General features: G+C 43.6%; 1 protein-coding gene across 2 annotated transcripts in view; it reads right to left on the reverse strand.

The window, feature by feature from the left end:
* The window catches only part of ptpn4a (protein tyrosine phosphatase non-receptor type 4a), a 355125-nt gene that overhangs the window by 84382 nt on the left and 247101 nt on the right, over positions 1-23642 (reverse strand). For both annotated transcript variants that reach the window (XM_072579890.1, XM_072579891.1), the window contains exons 12-13: positions 16012-16184; positions 4624-4692 (exon numbers count right to left, since the gene is read on the reverse strand). In XM_072579890.1, coding sequence (XP_072435991.1) covers positions 4624-4692; positions 16012-16184 — 242 coding nt within the window. The remainder of the gene's footprint in view (positions 1-4623; positions 4693-16011; positions 16185-23642) is intronic.

Raw genomic sequence — 23642 nt, forward strand, 5'->3', positions numbered from 1 at the left:
ACCAGGCCAGGTGTTTGATTTAGTTGTAGGTGACCACTTTGGAGAGAGTGACCATAATTCAGTTACGTTTAGTTTAGTGATGGAATGGGATAGGTACATGTCACAGGTCAAGAGTTATCGATGGGGCGAGGGCAATTATAATGCAATGAGGCAAGAATTAGGATGCATAGAATGGGGTAGCAAAATGCAGGGGATGCAGACAATCAAAATGTGGAGCTGGTTTAAGGAACAGATATTGCGTGTCCTTGATAGGTATGTCCCTGTCAGGCAGGGAGGAAGTGATAAGGTAAGGGAACGGTGGTTTACTACAGAAATTGCACCTCCTGTTGAGAAGACGAAAGAAGCTTATGTGTTGATGAGGCAAGATGGTACAGATGAGGCGATGGAGTTACAGATCAGCGAGGAAGGACTTAAAGAGATGGTTAAGAAGAGCAAAGAAAGGACACGAGCAGTTTTTAGCAAATAGAATAAAGGAGAACCCTAAAGCTTTCTACAGGTATGTGAAGAATAAAAGGATGATTAGGGTAGGAATAGGGCCAGTCAAAGACAGAAGTGGGAAGTTGAGTGTGGAGCCTGTAGAGGTCGGAGAGGTGCTAAATGAACATTTCTCATCGGTGTTCACTCAGGAAAAGGAGAATATTGTAGAGGAGAAGAATGAGGTATGAGATATCAGACCAGAAAGGATCGAGGTTAGTAATGCACAGGTGTTATCAATTTCAGAAGGAGAGAATATAGACAAGTCCCCTGGGCCGGATGGGATTGATCCGAGGATTCTCTGGGAAGCGAGGGAGGATATAGCAGAGTCGTTGGCGTTGAAATTTGAGTCGTCATTGTCTACAGGTTTAGTACCCGAGGACTGGAAGATTGCAAATGTTGTGCCCTTGTTCAAGGGCAGCAGAGGTGACCCAGGTAATTATAGACCAGTGAGCCTTACTTCTGTGTAGGAAAGGTTTTGGAAGGAATTATGAGAGATAAGATTTATAATCATCTAGCAAGCAACAATTTGATTTCAGATAGTCAACATGGTTTTGTCAAGGGCAGGTGGTGTCTCACAAACCTCATTGAATTTTTTGAGAAGGTGACTAAGCATGTAGATGAGGGTAGGGAAGTTGACATGGCATATATGGACTTCAGTAAAGCCTTTGATAAGGTTCCACATGGTAGGCTGATGGAGAAAACGCAGAGGGATGGAATTGAGGATAATTTAGCAGTTTGGATTAGAAAGTGGCTTTCTGGAAGAAGGCAGCGAGCGGTGGTTGACGGAAAAATATCAGTCCGGAGTCCAGTTATTAGTGGTGTGCCACAAAGGATCTGCTTTGGGACCACTGCTGTTTGTCATGTTTATAATTGACTTAGACGCAGGCATAGGTAGATGGATTAGTAAATTTGCAGACGACACTAATGTTGGTGGAGTAGTGGACAGTTTGGAAGAATGTTACAGGTTGCAGGGGGACTTGGATAAACTGCAGAATTGGGCTAAGGGGTAGCAAATGGAGTTCAATGCAGCTAAATGTGAGGTGATTCACTTTGAGAAGAATAACAGGAAGGGAGAGTACTGGGTCAATGGAAAGATTCTTGGTAGTGCGGATGTGCAGAGAGATCTTGGAGTCCACGTTTATAGATCCCTGAAAGTTGCCACCCAGGTGGATAGTGCTGTGAAGAAGGCATATGGTGTGTTAGGTTTCATTGGTAGAGGGATTGAGTTCCGGAACTGCAATACCGTGCTGCAACTATACAAAACGCTGGTGCAGCCACACTTGGAATATTGTGTACAGTTCTGGTCGCCTCATTACAGGAAGGATGCGGAAGCATTGGAAAAGATGCAGAAGAGATCTACCAGGATGTTGCCTGGTCTGGAAGGAAGGTCTTATGAGGAAAGGCTGAGAGACTTGGGTCAGTTCTCATTGGAAAGGCGGCAGCTAAGGGGGGATTTGATAGAGACATATAAGATGATCAGAGGATTAGATAGGGTAGACAGAGAAAGACTTTTGCCTAGGATGATGACATCAGCTTATACGAGAGGGCATAACTACAAATTGAGGAGTGATAGATTTAAGACAGATGTCAAAGGCAAGTTCTATACGCAGACAATGGTAAGGGCGTGGAATGCCTTACCTGCTAAGGTAGTCAACTCAGCCACATTAGGGAGATTTAAACAATCCTTAGATAAGCACATGGATGATTTTGGGATAGTGTAAGGGGACGAGCTGAGAATAGCTCACAGGTCAGCGCAACATCGAGGGCTGGAGGGCCTGTTCTGCGCTGTATTGTTCTATGTTCTAATAAAGAGGCACCAGTTCAAGACTGAGAAGAGGAAGAATTTCCTTTCTAAGAGGGTTGTCACTTAGGAATTGCTCACCATAGAGAGCTGTAGGGACAAAGTCCTGGTGCATATTTGAGGGTGAGACAGATAGATGCTTGATCAGTAGGGAAATCAAGGGTTACAGGGAAAAACACAGGCAAATTGACCAGAGAAACATTGGATAGTTATAATGTTACTGAATAGCACAGCAGGTACAAGAGAACAAGCCTACTCTTGTTCCTTTTTCTTACAGTTTTATACAATAGGATGTGATGGGTGCTTACAGAGAATAAAACATAATTTTAAAGATTCCCAGGGCCCCCCCCCCCCAAATAGAGTTTTTATTTAACTAGAAGGAAAAGTAAAAAAACACGTAAACTATTGATAGAAAATTGATAGGACACTTGGTCATTTAATGCAAAACAAGGAATGTCCTGTCAACTGCTGGTTCTTTCCTTAATTATCATTTTCATTCATGTTTCTCAAAAGTGCTATATACACATTAAGTGTAGCGTCACTTCCATTCTTAAGGTTGAACTCAGTCTGAATCATATCATTTTCAGTAGCAGCCTTATGTGCTTGCTATAGTTACAGATAGGGATAAATATAGGGAATGGGCCTGGGGGAGTTACTCTTCGGAGGGTCGGTGTGGACTTGTTGGGCCAAAGGGCCTGTTTCCACACTGTAGGGAATCTAATCTTATTGCGGATTCAGAAAGTTTTATAACTACCAATTTTTTGCTTTCAGTAAGGCTAAAAACAAAAGAATTTATGCACCATTTCATCCAACCGATGCTCCCTCTAAGCTTCCAGCTACCTGGAGGGTTTCACGTAAGCTGATCAGCGTGTGGATGCATTGACCTTTAGTTCTGGCAGTCTCTGCTGAAAACGTGTTGTTGGAAAAGCGCAGCAGGTCAGGCAACATCCAAGGAGCAGGAGAATCGACGTTTCGGGCATGAGCCCTTCTTCAAGAATGAGGAAAGTGTGCCTAGCAGGCTACGATAAAAGGTAGGGAGGAGGGACTTGGGGGAGGGGCGTTGGAAATGCGATAGGTGGAAGGAGGTTAAGGTGAGGGTGATAGGCCGGAGTGGGGTGGGATCGGAGAGGTCAGGAAGAAGATTGCAGGTTAGGAAGATGGTGCTGAGTTCGAGAGTTGGGACTGAGACAAGGTGGGGGGGGGTGGGGATAAGGAAACTGGAGAAATCTGAGTTCATCCCTTGTGGTTGGAGGGTTCCTAGGCGGAAGATGAGGTGCTCTTCCTCCAAGCGTCGTGTTGCCATGGTCTGGTGATGGAGGAGTCCATGGACCTGCATGTCCTTCGAGGAGTGGGAGGGGGAGTTGAAGTGTTGAGCCACGGGATGGTTGGGTTGGTCGGTCTGGGTGTCCCAGAGGTGATCTCTGAAACGTTCCGCAAGTAGGCGGCCTATCTCCCCAATATAGAGGAGGCCACATCGGGTGCAGCAAATGATGTGTGTGGAGGTGCAAGTGAATTTGTGGCGGATATGGAAGTATCCCTTGGGGCCTTGGAGGGAAGTAAGGGGGGAGGTGTGAGCGCAAGTTTTGCATTTCTTGCAGTTGCGGGGAAGGTGCTGGGAGTGGAGGTTGGGTTGGTGGGGATGTGGACCTTACGAGGGAGTCACGGAGGGAGTGGTCTTTTCGGAACGTTGATTGGAGAGGGGAGGGGAGGGAAGGGAAATATATCTCTGGTGGTGGGGTCTGTTTAGAGGTGGCGGAAATGACGACGGATGATACAATGTATATGGAGGTTGGTGGGGTGGTAGGTGAGGACCAGTGGGGTTCTGTCCTGGTGGCGATTGGAGGGGCGGGGTTCAAGGGCAGAGGAGCGGGAAGTGGAGGAGATGCGGTGGATAGCATCGTCGATCGTGTCGGGGGGAAATTGCGGTCTTTGAAGAAGGAGGCCATCTGGGTTGTTCGGTATTGGAACTGGTCCCCCTGGGAGCAGATGCGGCGGAGACGAAGGAATTGGGAATATGGGATGGTGTTTTTACAGAAGGCAGAGTGGGGGGAGGTGTAGTCTAGGTAGCTGTGGGAGTCTCTGCCATGCCTAGACTTCAGCTGTCTCTGCGGTGGCAAGAAAAAGGAGGGGGAAACATAGTTTTCTACTGACAAAAAAAATCTCCAATGAAAGCAATTATGTCAACTATTATTGAATAAATAAATCCATACAAAAAATTTCAATATTTCACCATTTCTATAATGGTACAATAATTACATATTGTATGGATCTCCTATAATGATACCAAAATTTGATAAACTGTTATTTTCAAAAACTTCCTACATGATATAGACATTACATCATACCTGGCAAATACCCTGTCTTTGTTTGCTTTCTCTTTACCATATTGCACAGACTGGACCTCTGTCCTCCCGCTGCAAAAAGAGAAAAGTTCAAAATTTTAAATAAAATAAACGCTTTACCGCATTTGAAAATACCTTACAAGGTATTTTCCAATTTTGATTGTAACTTAGAAGATAATGTTAGGTCGTACAACTTTAAACAGTCTGCATATAGTGACAAGGTATGCAAAACTTAAGGAATGCATTTACTACTAAATGGTGATACCTTGATTATAAGTTTGACCTCAAAGTCTGTGCCTCTTTCACAATGCTGTATAGATTTTGATCTAACATTTGAGTTGCACTGTAGGGTGCAGTAACACTGTAGGGTGCTTGATGGAAGAACTCTGCTATAGACTGATAAATAATTGAAAATTGAAACACCAGTCTGAATCTCGTAGTGATTGAAATGAGGTCAGCCTGGGGACTTCATAGAATTTGAGTTTGGACCAGGTTAAAAGTCCCAATCAGGGAATCCTGGCTGACAGATTATAAACAGGAGTGACAAGGGCTCTGTTCTCGCTAGGAGCCAGTTCTGAGCTAGCTGGGTCAGTGTCATGTTCATGCACGTGTAAAAGAGGGTGACTTGGTGACGGGATACCTACCTTCATAAAGTTATTTCAGTGACTATGAGAGAACAACATGCCCCTGAAGAAATTCATTTGCAACAGTTGCCTTCAAGTTTAGATTAGATTAGATTAGATTACTTACAGTGTGGAAACAGGCCCTTCGGCCCAACAAGTCCACACCGACCCGCCGAAGCGCAACCCACCCATACCCCTACATCTACCCCTTATCTAACACTACAGGCAATTTAGCATGGCCAATTCACCTGACCTGCACATCTTTGGACTGTGGGAGGAAACCGGAGCACCCGGAGGAAACCCACGCAGACATGGGGAGAATGTGCAAACTCCACACAGTCAGTTGCCTGAGGCGGGAATTGAACCCAGGTCTCTGGCGCTGTGAAGCAGCAGTGCTAACCACTGTGCCACCGTGCCGCCCAACCACTGTGCCACCGTGCTGCTGTTTGGGAAGCTTGACTAATTTAATCCTGCTGTCGGAGACTGGACCCAGTATGTAGTAAAAATGTGTTATTTTTTCTAGACAGATGACATTGGGGTAGACGAAAAGCAATAAGTAATTCTCCTGACAGCTTGTGGACCAGCAGCTTTTTCGGTTATTAGAAGCCACTTTTCCTGAGACACCAGATACTAAAATCTTTCAAGAGTTGACGGGTTTAGCTGACTGATATTATGATCCCAAGACTCCTCTAGTTCTGAGATGCTATCAGTTTTACTAGCAGTTGAAGAACTAGGGGAATCCATACTGAAATTTGTGATGAGGTTAAATGACTGACAGAAGCATGTGATTTTGGTTTAACCATATGTGAGATACTGAGACGCCATTTGGTATGAGATTAATGATGTGGCCATGCAAAAGTGCCTATTAGCTGATACCCAAACTGGCCTTCAAACAGACACTACAATTGGTTTTGTCATTAGAATATGTGGAACTTATGAGTTCAGGGTATTCTAATGGAAATGAATGCTTTTGCCAGGTCAACTGACCTTGGGGAACACTACTTAAGTCAACCCAGAGCAAACCCCAAAACAAAGCCAAACTGTTACAATTTTCTTGAGGATCTGGGCTGGCAGGCCATTTTAGTAGCTGCCATTTTGCGGACTCAAGACAGCAAAGGACTTCCACTAGGCCTGGATTGACTAAGACAACCCACAGGCCAGTATCCACGAGTATACACAACCTGAAAAGTCCATCTACAACTTGCTTGGAATAGTTAAATTGCTTAGCAGTGGAAGAGTTACCCAAATTCTCTCTACGGATGCTGCCTGAGCCGCTGTGATTTCCAGCAGCATTTTTGTTTTCTAACAAAATAAGCGTCTGGTTAAATGGTCACCCAGTTCTAATGGAGGCTGATTGTGGCATGGCTGTATCAGTGATTGCAGAACCAGTCTTTGCCAAAATTAGTTCTGGATTCCATCCCTCAAGTCTGTGTAAGACCTCGGCCAGGCTGAGTACCCCGATAGATTAAAGTTACAATTTGGTTCCAGTTTCTTATAAGAAGTAGCTGGATCTGTTACCACGAATTGTAATAAAAGGCTCAGGCCCAATTTTGATGGGGTGAAATTGGTTGAGTAAGATTTAGCTTGATTGCATGTTGATCAAGAAGTAATTCCATGATTCTGTAAGGCCTGCCTTGTGCCATTTGCCTTAAGGGCAAAGGTAAAGGCAGAAGTCAGATGCTAGAAAACAAAGGAATCATTAAACCAGTCCAGTTTGCAGAATGGCCAACACCATTCATACCAATTGGGAATCCCAGCAAGTCTGTTCACCTTTGTGGGGATTTTAAAACAAATGGTAAACCACTTTTCACAGCTGGATAAATACCCAATCCCTTGCAGAGAGGACCTGTGTAGAAAACTGGAAGGGGTCGGGAGCTATTCTTCACAAAGCTAGACACGAGCCATGCGTGTCTGCAACTGTGTTTAGATGAGGATTCTCAGAAGTATACTTCAATTAATACCTATAATACCAATATGAGAGACTAACTTTTAGGATCGCATCTTCCTGTGCCATTTTCCAGCAGACAATGGGGAACATTTTGCAAAGTCTACCCCAGGTCACCATTTATCTGAACGATGTGCTAATAGCCAGGAAGACCAATAAAGAGCATTTGGAAAACTTGGACAATACTTCAATGTTTCTCTGAGGTAGGTGCATGTCTTGGAAAGGAAAAATGTGTGTTCCAGGCATTCCAAGTAAACTACTTGGGCTACAGAGTTAACAAGACCGGGTTACACATTTTGGAAGCTAAAGTGAGGGCAATCAAAGGTGGCCCCAGTCCCATGTCTGTACCGGAGCTTAAAACTTTCCTGAGTTTGGTGAATTATTACGGTAAATTCATACGTACTCTGGCCTCCATCCTGGCACCCTTACTCTGCTACTGAAAAAGGATTAGCCTTGGAAATGGTCCCATAGCCAAGATGCAGCCTTTAGGGAAAGGAAGCAACAGCTATCTTCACCCCAAGTGTTGGCACTCTACAATCCCAAGTGAGATATGGCACTGAGAGGCAATGTCTCCCTGTAAGTTATAAGGGTAGTGTTGGCTCACCATAGCTTAGCAGAGTGGAATATCTGACTGCGTATGCTTCCTGGACTTTGGCAATGCCAAATGAAGATATACCCAGATAGAGAAGGAAGATTTGGTGTGAGAAAGTTCCACCAATACCTTTATGGTTGAAAGTGTGTGATAATAATGGACCACAAATCCTTTCTGGGGCTACTTAAAGAGGACAGAGCCATGCCTCCCATTGCCTCAGGTTGAATTCAGCGGTGGGCTCTTATTCTGGGTGGGTACAATTGAGGGATGGATTCCAGGTGGCCAAGTGGCAAATGTGGATGCCTTTACATGTGGGTACACCAGAGATGGTGCTGCCACAAGTAGACTCTGATCTGATTTTAAACTTTCTGGACACCCTTCTGGTCACCATCGATAATAGCAGACTGTGGATACAAAAAGATCCGCAGTCCTGGCAAAACTGAAACAGCTGGTGATGGGGAAACAAACCAACAAACAACCAGAACTGAAACCTTTCTGGACCCGGCAAAACCAGAGGATGGCATATAATTATGGGCAGCAACTGTGATAGTACCGAGCAAAGGTCACCGCCAGAATCTGGCTGAACTTCGGGGTCATCTACAGCTTTCCAAAATAAGATATTGACGAAAAATTAAGTCTGGTGGCCAGGGCTGGATATCAACATAGCTGCATTGGTGGGGCAGTGCCCTGAAAGCCAAGAAGGACAAAAATTATCACCAGCAGCTTCCCCCACATTTGTGGGAATGAACAGGTAAACCCTGAACTTGGTTATACATCAATTGTGCTGGTCCTTTCATGGGCTTTTTGTTTTTAGTCATTGTGGTAGCTCACTCCAAGTGGTTGGACATGCAAAGAGTTTATGTGTCAATCACAGGGGCAAGGATTGAAAAGTTACAACTAACTTTTGCAATACACATATGCCCAGAGGTTTTGGTCACAGACAAGGCCATCATTTACTAGCAGGGAATTCCAACATTTCCTCGAGCTGAATTGCATTCGGCCTGTAAGGACAGCTCTATTCCATCCATTATCCAATGGTCCGGAGAAACAGCAATCCAAAGTTCGAAGGCAAGCTTAAAGAAACAGCCTACTGTTTCAATCGATACTAAACTGTCCCAGCTCCCAGTTGATTATACGACCTCTCCTCATGCAACAACAGGGATACCACCAACAGAGTTGCTAATGGTGAGAAGACATTGTACCAGGATAAACTTGATCTTCCAGGGCCTGGTGTGGGCAGGGTGTGTGTGTTTGCGTGCGTGCGTGCATGCCTTGGTGGTGGAATGGCATCAGGAATGCCAATAACAGATGTGAGACTCCTCCAAGTGAGAAAGGACATATACTTTGGAGGCAAAACCATAGGAATGACCCTGCATTGATAAGCGGCATAGTTGATGGCAAGTCAGAGCCAGAGCAACCAAACCTAGTGTGAAAACATTTCAGGAGAAGCTACAGGAAAAAGAACAAACCTACGTCCCCTGACTTAGATGGGTAGGAAGGATTGGAAGGATTGTAGTGATTGGAAGGAGCTCAGCCAGGTGGACCTCATGGAATGCGTTCCTTGATGGGATCAGGTTAACAGCCCTAATCAGAGAGTCCTGGCTGACAGATATAAACAGGAATGCCACGTGTTCTGTTCACTCAAGGCTAGCTCTGAGCTAGCTGGGTCAGTGTCATGTATTATGCACGTGTAAATAAAGGTTGACTTGGTGAAGACAGAAACTAATTAAAGAAGAAATACTTACAGAACACAATGGCTTGGTACGCCACTCTCAGAAACAGCAATCTTTGCATGCGTATATGCAGAACACAACCAGCAATTTCTGTGTGCATGTGCAGAATACAAGAAACCAGCTTTTGCTGTACACATCATCCAGACTTTAAAACTAGTGTGCCTGTTGCTCAGGGAGAGGCGGCATGTTCAAGTCCTGCGGTTAGGATCAGAATCACACTGCCCCTCCCAAAAGCTTTTGATTTAATAAGTTTGATTGACTTGCTTCTAAATTTGGTTGACTTGCTCCTAAATTTAAGCTTTATTAATTTTACTTCAACAAATTGGCGCTGAGAGCAGGGTTCTGTTCACAGTCCCGTGTAGGGTGGCCACCTCCCAGGGGTCGGGGCAGGATATTGGACAAAAGCAGGTCAAACTACAGAAGCTGTTGATCTGGTAAGAGTGAATGAGAGAGTGTTTGTTGTGTGGCCTCTGAGTTCAGCCATACTCGGATGTCAGTGTGATTGTTCCTGCCTGAGATAAAGGCCGAGATTAAATAAGCGGAATACAGGGAAATTATCACTCCCTAAAACAGCTATCGCCGGACTCAGATAGGAACAATTCTGGGTGAGATGCGGCCGGTGGGTAAACATGATCGACCGATAAGAGGATCCATGAGTATAAACCTATCAGTATTATGGCAAGACAGGGAGATCAATGGGGATTCCTGGGTCTCTCGTTAACCAGTATATGATGGAGTGACATTCACTGATTAGACAGATGAGAAAGAGTGGTGGGATCCGTCCCAGCCCCTAGATCAACAACGAAATTGGCTCATGGGTGAAAAGAAAGATAAGACCAAGAAAATAGGTGTCCTTTGGGTCCATCAATTGGCTGGCCTCACAGGTCAGACTTCAGAATCCACAAAGAAATGGACCAAGGAAAAACAAATTCTTCAATCCTGACTAAGGAAACTGGAAAAGAAAAATTAGTTCCTGGAGGATAGTCAGTGGGGATCAATGCCATCTTATACTGCTCGGAAGGGCCTGGTCACAACCCCAGAACCGTCAGATGATCCTCCTGAGGGAATTAACTCGGCCCTGGTAACTCTCAGTGGGGAAGGAGCTAACATGAATACAAAATATAAGCAGTTTACGCCAGGTGAATTGCAGCAGATCTTAGCTTCCCTGGGTCACTTACAGCCCCGCAGTAATAATGCAAAATTTCGGGCTGATCTGGGCGGCATGCCCTCAGGACAACTGGCGTCTAGTATCGGACGGCTCTGACGTAGCTGATGCCGCACAGCAATGAAGTCAAGATTATAGGAGAGGCAGATGGACCCAAGGTACCCCTATTAAATACGGGGAATGACTTTTTAGGGTCTACCAAGAATGCGCAGGGATTCCCCAGACAGACTGCTCTGACCAGGCATTCATTCAGACTTTCAAGGACGGGCTGTGTCCTGCTCACCAGGCAGTCCTAAAAACGGGGGACGTTGTTCTCCAAGGCTGTGATGCCCTGGTAGAATGGGCAACAGGTATAAAAGGAAGACACAGGAGGAAAACCCCCTGTGCGCATAAAGCAGGAAAACCTAGGTGCCGTCACAAGACAAAATCCAGACCCAGATGTCACAGTTGTGACAAGACGGGCCACTTTGTCCAGGATTGAAGGGAGAGGAAACAGAACAATGGGAAGCTCACTTGTGTCTGTCAGTACTGTGGCAAAAGGAACTACTCTGAAGGCATTTGTTGAGAAAAACACAGCAAACCAACAAACATCGAGAATACATTGGACTGATGTCCAGGAGCCCCCATGGGTATGGGAGATAGGGAGAGAGGATTTAAGGGTCTGCACTGGTAGGGGGAAGACAGTGAGAGAAGCTAGTGGACGCGGGAGCTTCCATATCTGCGAATGACCTACCTCTGCTCTCAACTAATAAAAGGAGTTATGTGAAGGGGATTATTGGAGAACAAAACCCCTGCATACTTGAATGAGACCATTCTAGTAGAAATCAATAACCTGTATATAGTAATGCGATTTTATATATGTAAAAATAATGAAGGAACTGTTATGGGAAATGATTTAATGAAGGAACACAAAGTCCTTACAGGCTGTGGAAAGGGTGAATTAATCTGGCCCTGTCCCGATGGGAGAAAAGAAAGAATGGGGACTTGAGCCACTTGAGCACTGTACAAGTAACCTCCTCTATGGGATGCAATTGGCAGCCTGAGGATAATGACTTTGGGGCCATTTGTGCCTCTGTCCCAGGGTTAAAGGCAGAGACTAAATTAGATACAGGCTTGATTAAAAATTGACCCCGTAGTCATGGAGGGTCTGGAACACAAGCCACACTGCCAATACCCCATAAAACCTGAAGCCAGAAGGGCAGTTGTGGAAATTGTGAAAGGATTAGTGGAGAGGGGAACTCTCCGAGACACTACGAGCACTAGTAATTCCCCCATGTGGCCAATTGGTAAACCTGACGGAAGTTACCATCTCACAATCGATTATAAGGCCCTAAACAGGGTCACTCCTAAATTATACCCTATAGTTGCCAGTCCACCCACAATCTTAAATGGGCTCTTCCCGATCCACAAAATCTTTACTGTAATGGATATTGCGAATGTATTTTGGCTATGCCCCTCCATTGAGACTCCCAAGATAAGTTTGCATTTACCCTTGGGGATAAACAGTAAACTTGGACCATAATAGTCCAGCCATCTATGACCATGTAATGAGTGAAGTACTCAGGGAGATCGGAGCTTAAAAAATGTGTTGCTGGAAAAGCACAGCAGGTCAGGCAGCATCAAAAGAACAGGAGAATCGACGTTTCGGGCATAAGCCCTTCTTCAGATGTCACAATTGTGACAAGACGGGCCACTTTGTCCAGGATTGTAGGGAGAGGAAACAGAACGGGGGGGGGGGGGGGGGGGAGGGAAGGAGGAGGAGGAGATGTGGACGATGAAGTAGAGGAAAGTGGGATAAAGGACGTATTTATAGAGGACCAGATGAGACCCTGTTTGTGGATGGCTTGCAGAAATATGTAGATGGTTTGCCATGAACAGGATGTGCAGTAATGAACAGGGAACTACGAGTTGTCGGAGCAGGAAAAATACAAGGAGGCCTGTCAGCCCAGGTGGCGGAGTCAGTGGCCTTCACCCAGGCCTTCATGGAGGTGACAAGGTAGAGGGTTAACATTTACACTGATAGTAGATATACCTTCAGGATTGTCCATCATTACATGACTGTTTGGGGAAGACAGGGTTTTGTCACCACAGGGGGCAACCCTGTCAAGCATGGGCAGATAATAAAGACCTCAATGGAGGCCAGCCAGCTCCCATTGGAGGCTGCGGTGTTGAAGGTCAAAGCCCACCAGAGGGAACGAGATAAACAGAATCCTAAGTGGAACATTTTTAAAGGGGAACAAGGCTGCTGACACAGCTGCTCAATCAGCTTGAGAGTCAGAAGACACACATACTTTGTCTGCCACCTTTGCTGAGGATGGCCCCACCGTAAGCATTTCGCAACTGCATGCTGATACCAGAGGGTGAATGTGCTAGGTAGAGGACGCAGGGGGCCACGCCAGACGAAAAAGCTGTCTGGAGACCGTATAACAAGGTTTGGCCTCCACGTGCATCCAACATACTCTTTGCAATTACACACTGGCATTTCCCATGAGGGGTATAATGCTATGATAACCAGCATCAGGAAAGAATGGTGGTAGAAGGGCATAGGCAGAGATATTGCTCAATTCTGTCACGGCTGTGAGATGTGTGCCCAGCACAACCCAGGCATGCCCGTTAAAATTAGAATGAGGCACGAGCTGTGCCCAAGGGGGCCCTGGCAGCATGTACAGATAGATCTGACGGGACCTCTTCCCCAATCCCATGGGAAAGGTATTGCTGTGTGATTATTGACTAATTCACCAGGTAGGTCGAGGCCCACCCTACCTGGAACTGCTCAGCTAACACTGTGGCAAGGATTTTAGCTGAGGTGGTGACTCTCAGGTGGGGGGCTGCTGTCCCTGACTGACTCTGACCAGGGGACCCATTTCACTAGAAGACTTGTAAAAACCATATGTCAGCTGATGGGCATTAAACAGTAATTTCACACACCCTACCATCCACAAAGACCTGGCATGGTGGAGCAAGTGAAAAGTACTTTTAAGCTTCCTTGCTAAGGCCATGCAGGGCTCTGACAAACGCTGGACTGAGGTCCTGCCTGCTGTACTAATGCGACTCCGGTCCACCACAAGCTGGTCGACCGGTTGGACCCCTTATGAGTTGATGACAGATTGGGCAATGCAACTGCCCGAGTTCATCATCATGAGAGGGTTCTGAAGTTGGCCCTCTTTGTGTGGTCTGGTGTAGGTCTGACAGAAAATCTCATGAGTCATTCATGCAAGGCCTTGACCGGACAACTTATGCTGCCTGTGACAAGGTCACCTGGGAGACCATGGGTTATAACATGCAAAACTATAAAGGCTAGTTCCAACTTCACTAAAACCTTTCACATACACCACAGGTGAAGGAACGGCCATGGGGACTATTTGTTTTCAATGTCACCACTCATCAGGATGGAATGCTGGAATCAGCGAACCCCGCTTCTTACCCCGTCCAGCCACTGATCATTTCTTTCTGGAAGTATTCTAATCCTTGAAGTTGTCAACATGACTACAGGTAAAACGTTCAAAATCATTTGGACTGCAATTCAGACTGATTACCCGAGGACTTAGAATGGTACTTATTTTGTTTGTGGTCTCAAGGCCTATCCTTGGCTCTCTCCAAATTGGTCCAGAGCTTGCTATGTAGTCCCTTTTGTTTGCCATTACAGATCTCTCCGCCTTCATTCCATGCCTCCATATTTTGTGCAATAGCCTACCGTGGGGAACCTTATCAAACACCTTACTGAAATCCATATACACTACATCAACCGCTTTACCCTCATCCATCTGTTTGGTCCCCTTTTCAAAGAACTCAATAAGGTTTGTGAGGCACGCCCTACCCCTCACAAAACCGTGCTGACTATCCTTAATCAACTTATTCATCTCTAGATGATTATAAATCCTATCTCTTAGAACTCTTTCTAACACTTTACCTACAACCGAAGTAAGGATAACAGATCTATAATTTCCAGGGCTGTCTCTACTCCCCTTCTTGAACAACATTTGCTATCCTCCAGTCTTCTGGCACTATTCCTGTGGACAATAACAACATAAAGATCAAAGCCAAAGGTCGGCAACCCCCTCCCTGGCTTTCCAGAGAATCCTAGAATAAATCCCATCTGGTCCAGAGGACTTAATTATTTTTACACTTTCCAGAACTGCTAACACCTCCTCCTTAAACATCTCAATCCCATCTAGCCTGTACCTCAGTATTCTTCTTGAAAGTCATGGGTTTATCAGCGACAGCATAAACCTTTGGATAAATCCTACTAGCCTTGATTGAACAATTTAGTAAAGTAACATAAAAAGTTGATCACCATCTTTTACACAACAATTTTGTGAATCATTGGACAAAATATCATGAAGGAAGCTTAATAAATGGATAGATACCCATGATATTAAGGGAAAATTGCAGAGTGGTCAGAAAGCAAAAGGTGATGGTAGATAGATAGCTTTTAATCTGAAGATAGATCCCCAAGGTCAGTTTTAGTTCTGTTACACTTTGCAATTTTATTACTAGCCTAGACTTGAGTGTAAAGGGCAGCATTACAGAATTTGTAGAAACTGTGACAAAGCTGTTGATCATGTTGTGGATAGTTGTAGAAATCAGGATGACTTGGATAGGATTGTGAAGTGGATGGAAACCTGATTAGATAAAGTTCAGTGCAGAAAAATGTGAAGTGATCTCGAGATATGAAATAATGTGTACTATCAAAGTCAATATTTTGAAAGGTGTAGATGAATGGAGACCTTGCTGTTCATATGCATAAATCCTTCATGGTGGCAGGGTAGGTTGCAAAAGCAGTTGAAAGCAATGGATCACTTAGTGGGCTTTATAAATCATTAAAGCCATCAGCTGGAGTACTGATAACAATTTTGGGCATCACAGTTCAAGAAATGTATAAAGACCATACGAAAAAGTACAAAAAAAGTCACTAGAATGTTACTGATATTGAAACATTTCAGTTATGAGGAGAGGTTGGAAAAGCTGGATTTCTTTTCATAGAACGGAGAGGTCATGTAGGTTAAAAAGAAATTTGAGGTAACAAGGTTTTGATAAATAGAGGAGAAACTGGAATGGTTCCTTGAAATTAATGGAATTTACGTCCACAAATAATTTTAAAAGGAGAGTTCAAAAATATTTGGGGATGAGGAATTCTTGAGGGAAAATACAAGGATGGTGGATGAAGCAAGACTATTTTTTTTCTCCCCAAAAGAGTCAGTACGGGTACAACAGACTGAGTGACTTTCTTCCTTGCTTTAAGTTTCCATGTTTCTTTGAAAAGCTGAAAACATGGTATTTTACTGTAGAACTGAAATGGTTAAACAAAAAAGTCATAAATATTTAGCACCTACCAGTATCGAAACTTTGAACCCAATGTAAAGTAATGTGCAAAGAAATTCTTCTGCGGAGGTAGTGGTCTTTCTAGTCGGAAGAATGTATGATGCTCCACACAAGCCTTCCACAAATTCTTACAAGCGCGGTAGTTTCCCATATTAAAACCTAGTAATGTTTCTCTTGAATCATGCTGACAGGGAAGAAATTGAGAAAATGAATGGACTAAATACAAATCTCTCTTTAGAAATTCTGTTCAGTTTGGTTAGCAATGGCAAAACAAAACTTACAGTCTAGTGCAACAGAAATTTCCACTGGAATGACATGATAAATTGACTTTTTATATAAAAAACATGCATTCTGGGATCTTACGCAAAAACTTATTGAAAGGCTTGACAAATTTGTTGCAGGCAAGCATCAATCTATAAAATACAATAACTCCTGAGCATTAAAACTTTCCAATCTCCTGGCTATTTGCTGGGCAGGGCTTACGTCAATAACATTAACAATTTTTAGGCTTAGTATGCACTATCCCTTTCAGATTCATTTCACCGCTCTGGTGCAATAGCCCCAAACTGAAGCAAGTTTGTTGGATTGACTCAAAGTGGTCACTGTCAAGATTAGATTAGATTACTAACAGTGTGGAAACAGGCCCTTCGGTCCAACAAGTCCACACCTACCCGCAACCCACCCAGACCCATTCCCCTTCACCTAACACTATGGGCAATTTAGCATGGTCAATTCACCTAACCTGCACATTTTTGGATTGTGAGAGGAAACCGGAGCACCCAGAGGAAACCCACACAGACACAGGAAGAACGTGCAAACTCCCGACTGAGGTCTTTGGCACTGTGAGGCAGCAGTGCTAACCACTGTGCCACCGTGCTGCCCAGATCTATCATAGCGATTCTTGTGTTTACTTTAGGGGTGTATGAATTCCACTTATCAGCAACATCAGTGCAACTGAAATTTCATATCACGAACAGAATTAGCATCAGCAACACAGGAACCAGTCACTTAGTTTAACTGGGCCACACCAGTGTTCACATTTCACACAAACCACCACTTCCCATCCTAACACATGTTCCACTATTTTCCTTTTTCTCACGTACAGAGGAACCTCTATTTTCTGAAGGACACAGGCTGGGGGTATTTCGTTCAGTTAATCGAATTCCGGATCATATAATTTAGCTGAGCATCAGGACCTTGCAATCTTGCCGGATAATCCGATATTCGGATAATCAAATGCCAGATGATGGAGGTTGCTTTGTATACCGTAAAGTACCCCTTCAAATGCATCAAGATTATCTGCTAGATGTACATAAGGGCAAAGGGACTGGAGGCAAGATAATGACTAGTACAAGATGTGCGTTGAATGCGGATGTTCCCATTCCCTTTGATATAAATACTTCATTAAGTGACAGTCTAGCTTTTAGCTCCCACTCAGATTGCTATAATTAATTAAAAGAGACAATCCACAGTCAATATGTTAACACGTTTCTTTTTCAGATTCTGAGGGATCTCAGTGTATTTTCACAGATTTTCTTTTCTGGTTCCAACATTTATAAGGTATAATTTTATTTCGGAAATGGAATTCGTATTTCTTTAAGAGACCATCTTTGCAGCCTTTTTGTTCATTTCAACAAACTGAACATACGCGTGCAACCACAGGATAGGAGCTTGATCTATGACACCTCTCACAGCAGTATGCTGTACAAAAATAGATTTCTGTTGATTCATGCCCTTTATATCTAATGGATGTCAACTGTCTGTCTGTCCTTCTTTCCTCAGAGTACTTGATAACTTCTGAAGTCCTGTTCCACAGAAGTTGCATTACATATGCTGAGTCTTCTAATAAATCTGACTTGGAAACCTGGTCCTTCAAAACAATGATCACAGGTGCAAAGGATTTTAAAAATTAAATAGCTTCAAAAACTAACATTTCTAAGTTATGCATGAATGTCACCTACAAAATTTGCCAGATCACAATCTGCAAATATCATATCTGACCAATATTTATCATGCTTTGTTGATAACAAGCTTTTTAAAAAAACTTTTGTGGAACTTCTTAAGGACTACCTTAAAGGTGTAATTTTACCAAGGTACACCTCCAAATAAGGGTGTCAACAGCATAGATCTCATCATATAAGATCCATTACAATTTAGAAGAATACAAAATGTAGGAAATGGACTTCAATACCAAAGCATTAACATACACCGGTGCAGTCACATCAATTATTGATCACAGTCTGGTATATCACATTCTTAAAATACAAGATCTAGTTTGATAGTTCTAATGATTTTCCATTAGCTGAGAAAGAAGCTGCAAATTTTCATTTGAGTCAAGCAAACAGAGCAAAACTAATGTTTGATTAAAATGTTCTGGTCATCAAAAGATACTAAATGATGTTAATCTGCAAACTTAATTCTCATTATGAATGAATTCACAAATATCTGTTATATAGTTTATAGTTATAAAATAAAAATGAAGTTACGAGTCAAAATAATTTCAAATACATCAAAACTGAACTTTACTCCACATCTCAGTCTCAGAGGATTGAGAGCAAAACTGCATTTGCAGGCCAGAATATCATGCAAAAACAAACTAGCTGATCTGTCTTGTAAAATGACTATTTGTAGATTTCCTAATGCACCAATCTGAATATCACAGTGCAACTTGCACCAAATTTCACTCAGCAAGCTATTTCTAGAATTCAGTTCCTATACTGAAGATTAAGGCTCATGCTGTCAAGTGACTTAGTGTGGCTTGAAATGTACTTTGCAAAACCTTAATTCACTTGCAGTCTGGTTTGTTACTTCAACTCTGAAGTAACTAAATAAAGTGAGTTTTGACAAAATGCATTTTATTTCATTTGTCATGCAACTTCTTTCCAGTCTTGCATTCTTCCTTGTGCCTTCAGCCCTCTGACAGACTTGCATTTCAACAACACCATAGGAACTAACCCATTTCCCCAACTGAGATTCTGAACATGTGGAAAATCTCCAGCTTCAGGTTATAACCCACAATCAACAATCAGTACAGGACCCAAAGGGAACATTCTGCCAACATTTTCACAAATGAAACTAATGAGACTCTGGCTGCTTCCAAAGGAAGGCTGAGTTTATTGCCACGGGAACTGCAGGGAGTCACTCAATCAGAGCAATCACAATACTCGTGACATCACTTTGTAAGACTTGCGTAATGGCTTCATACTTAAAGTGTTAAGATTATTTTGTGTAGTAATAAATTTAGTGGTGATTCTGAAAGTAATTATAAAACTGTTGACCAGGGGAGCTCTAAATAAGAGCCTACATTGTTTCACCTGCTGCTTCATTTACTGTCCCACTGCCTGAAGTGACAAACCAGATGACAAACAGGGCATTGAGAAAAGTGACAAGCAGGCTACAGATGGGAGAAACAAGACAGACAGCAAGGGGAAGGATGAGCAGGTCACAGTGGGCTGCACTGTGAGCAGCAAGCAGGGTGTTGAGAGTGAGGCTGCAACAATGAGCTCACAATAACAGAAGCATCAACGTTTTGTTCCAATGTGGAGTGGATGCACAATACGGCACTGATTTAATGCTTCAGTGCACTGGAATGCAATTAGGACGATTTTTTTTCTTAAAAAGATATTCCAGTGATAAATTTTACAAAGAATAAAAGTCAGAATCTTCATTCTTCTTTAATTATCAACTCTAATAGTTGGCCAGATAAACAGCAATACCTTCAAAGTGTACACTATCAGACACTGATAGCAATTCATTATTCATGTCAAACAAATATTTATAGGTGATGTACCCTGAATGTGACCAAAATACCAATGACTGTAAATCCAGTAATTAAAAATTAAGAAATAAATGCAACGATTGTAGCATTGACAATACAGAATTGCTGCAGTTTTACCCAAGACAAATTAAGCCTGTCAAATAGAAGTCTTCACCTTTTTGTTCCTTAATGGGATGTGGCTGTTTATTGGAGAGGCCAGAATGTGGGGCTGACCTTGAACTACTCTAGAATTAAATCTTTAGCTTAATGGTTGGCAAGCTGCCGTTAGGACTTCCCGTACGTGTCTCTGTTTAGCCTGTCCAAGGATGTTTATGCTGTCCCAGTCAAAGTGGAGTCCTTCTCTTTATGTAAGGATATTAGCGATAGTGGGTTGTGCATCTTGGTGGCTAGTTGCTGTTCGTGTATCCTGGTGGCTAGTTTTCAGTCTGTCTGTCCAATGTAGTGTTTGTTACAGGCTTAAAGCTAGCCACCAGGATATTCAAGCACTAACTAGCTAGCAAAAGAAAAGACACCACTTTGACTGGGATAATACAAACATCCTTGGACAGGCTAAACAGAGACACGCACAAGAATTCCTAGAGGCCGGGTATTCAAACTGGAACTCCATCAGTAAACACATCTTTTTGGACACCATTTAACAACCTCGGAGAAAGAGAACCGGTAATGATATCACCCACCTTAACAGACCAAGACACTTCAATAGAAAGCATGACAGAGCACCAGTGCCTCACCGGAGGCTCACTGTAATGCTACGGAGCGTGGTGACGAAAGGTCTGAAAACAAACCTGCCTGCTCAGTCAGCAAACTTACAACCTGAACAGTACATTTAAAAAATATAAGAAAGCTGCTCTCGGTACAGTCGCTCTCACAGAAAGCTGCCCTGTCGGCAGTTGACATTGGCAGGTACACAGAATAGGACGAAGACCAGTGCCGACATCACGCACGCGCAGGATGCTACAAAGACCGGAGTCGGCATCACGCATGCATAGACACTGGTGCAGTGACAAGAACATCGCCACACATGCAGAATGGTGCTGAGATTTCTGTGTGTACATTGACACAAACGCAGAACGAAGTGCGTGAACCAATCCCCACTGGAATTACGCTATTGCCAACGGAAGTGAGCCCTTCATCAGTAACATAACTTGCCAACTTTTTTATTTGATGTCCCAGCCAATAAAAGCAAGAGTGGTGCTGTAGGCCTTCCTGACCACCTTATCCACTGGTGTTACCACTTTCAAGGATGTGAACACCTGAATGCCCAGATTCCTCTATATTTTAATGCTCTTAAGGACTCTGCGATTTATTATATAGTTCACATTTGAATTTGATCTTCCAAAATGCATCACTTTACATTTGTCCAGATTAAACTCCATCTATCTCTCAGCCTAAATCTGCAATCTATCTACATCCCACTATGTCCTTTGACAATCCTATCTGCAATTCCACCAATTTGGGTATCATCCACAAACTTACCAATCAGACCACCTTCATTTTCCTCCATATTATTTTCCTAAATTATAAATAACAATGGTCAGCACTGCTCCCTGCATAAAACCACTAGTTACTCATCTCCATTCTGAAAAGCACCCTTCAATCGCTACTCTGTCTTCTATGATCAAGCCAGTTTTGTATCTATCTAGCCAGCTCACCCTGGATCCCATGAGACTCTACCATCTGTATCAGTCTATCATGAGGTACCTTGTCACATGCCTTACTAATGTCCATTGGACAATATCCACTGCCCTTCCCTCATCAAAAACGCAAACTGGTGAGACATTACCTTCCCTGCACAAACCCATGCTGCCTATTACTAACAAGTCCATTTGCTTGCATATGTGAATAAATCTTGTCTTGCACTATCTTCTCCAACAGTTTCCCCACCACTTATGTCAGGCTCACCACCCTCTAATTACCTGGATGATCTTTGTTTCCTCTGGAATCTTGCATGAGGCCAAAGAGGATGCAAAGATCTGTTAAGGCCCCAGTTACTTCCTCCTTTGCCTCCTGCAGTATCCTGGGATAGATCCCACCTGGCCCTGGGGAAATGTAACTAGGGAGAGTACAGGGCCCCTCAAAAATCAGCAAGATAGCCTTTGTGTGGAGCCACAGAACATGGGGGAAGATACTAAACAAGTATTATATATCAGTATTTACTATGGAAAAGGATATGGAGGATATAGAATGTAGGAACATAGATGGTGACACCTTAAAAAATGTCCATATTACAGAGGGGGTGCTGGATGTCTTGAAACGCATAAAGGTGGATAAATCCCCAGGACCTGATCAGGTGTACCCTCGAACTCTGTGGGAAGGTAGAGAAGTGACTGCTGGGCCTCTTGCTGAGATATTTGTATTATCGATCGTCACAGGTGAGGTGCCAGAAGTCTGGAGGTTGGTTAATGTGGTGCCACTGTTTAAGAAAGGTGGTAAGGACAAGCCAGAGAACTATACAACAGTGAGCCTGATGTTGGTGATGGGCAAATTGTTGGAGGGAATCCTGAGGGACAGGATGAACATGTATTTGGAAAGGCAAGACTGATTAGGGATAGTCAACATGGCTTTGTGTGGGGGAAGTAGTGTCTCACAAACTTGATTGAGTTTCTTGAAGAAGTAAAAAAGAGGATTGGAGAAGGCCGGGCAGTACATGTGATCTATATGGACTTCAGTAAGGTGTTCGACAAGTTTCCTCATGGGAGACTGGTTAGTTAGGTTAGATCTCACGGAATACAGGGAGAACGAGCCATTTGTATACAGAACTGGCACAAAGGGTGGTGGTGCAGGGTTGTTTTTCAGACTGGAGGCCTGTGACCAGTGGAGTGCCACAAGGATCGGTGCTGGGTCCTCTACTTTCTGTCATTTACATAAATTATTCGGATGCGAGCAGAAGAGGTATAGTTAGTAAGTTTGTAGATGACACCAAAATTAGAGGTGTATTGGACCAGCTGGGCCAATGGGCTGAGAAGGGGCAGATGGAATTTAATTCAGATAAATGCGAGGTGCTGCATTTTGGGAAAGCAAATCTTAGCAGGACTTATACACTTAATGGTACGGTCCTAGGGACTGTTGCAGAACAAAGAGACCTTGGAGTGCAGGTTCATAGCTCCTTAAAAGTGGAGTGGCAGGTAGATAGGATAGTGAAGGCGGCGTTTGGTATGCTTTCCGTTATTGGTCAGAGTATTGAGTACAGGAGTTGGGAGGTCATGTGACTGTACAGGACCTTGGTTAGGCCACTGTTGGAATACTGTGTGCAATTCTGGTCTACTTCCTATCGGAAAGATGTTGTGAAACTTGAAAGGGTTCAGAAAAGATTTACAGGGATGTTGTCAAGGTTGGAGGATTTGAGTTATAGGTTGAACAGGCTGGGACTGTTTTCCCTGCAGCGTCAGAGGCTGAGGGGTGACCTGATAGAGGTTGCAAAATTATGAGGGGCATGGATAGGATAAATAGACAAAGACTTTTCCTTGGGGTCGGGGAGTCCAGAACTAGAGGCATAGGTTTAGAGTGAGAGGGGAAAGATTTTAAAGGGACTTAAGGGCAACCTTTTCACACAGAGGGTGGTACGTGTATGGAATGAGCTGCCAAAGGAAGTGGTGGAGGCTGGTACAATTGCAACATTTAAAAGGCATCTGGATGGGTATATGAATAGGAAGGGTTTGGAGGGATATGGGCCAGGTGCTGACAGGTGGGACTAGATTGGATTGGGATATCTGGTTGGCGTGGATGGGTTGGACTCAAGGGTCTGTTTCCATGGTGTATATCTCTGTGACTATCTACATTGTATTTGACTAACTTGATTTTTCGGAGGAGACTAATAAGAGAAGTGGATTTGATTACCTTTATATCAATTTTAGCAAGGATATA

This window comes from Chiloscyllium punctatum, chromosome 10 (genome assembly GCF_047496795.1).
Source record: "Chiloscyllium punctatum isolate Juve2018m chromosome 10, sChiPun1.3, whole genome shotgun sequence".
NCBI classification, from domain to species: domain Eukaryota; kingdom Metazoa; phylum Chordata; class Chondrichthyes; order Orectolobiformes; family Hemiscylliidae; genus Chiloscyllium; species Chiloscyllium punctatum.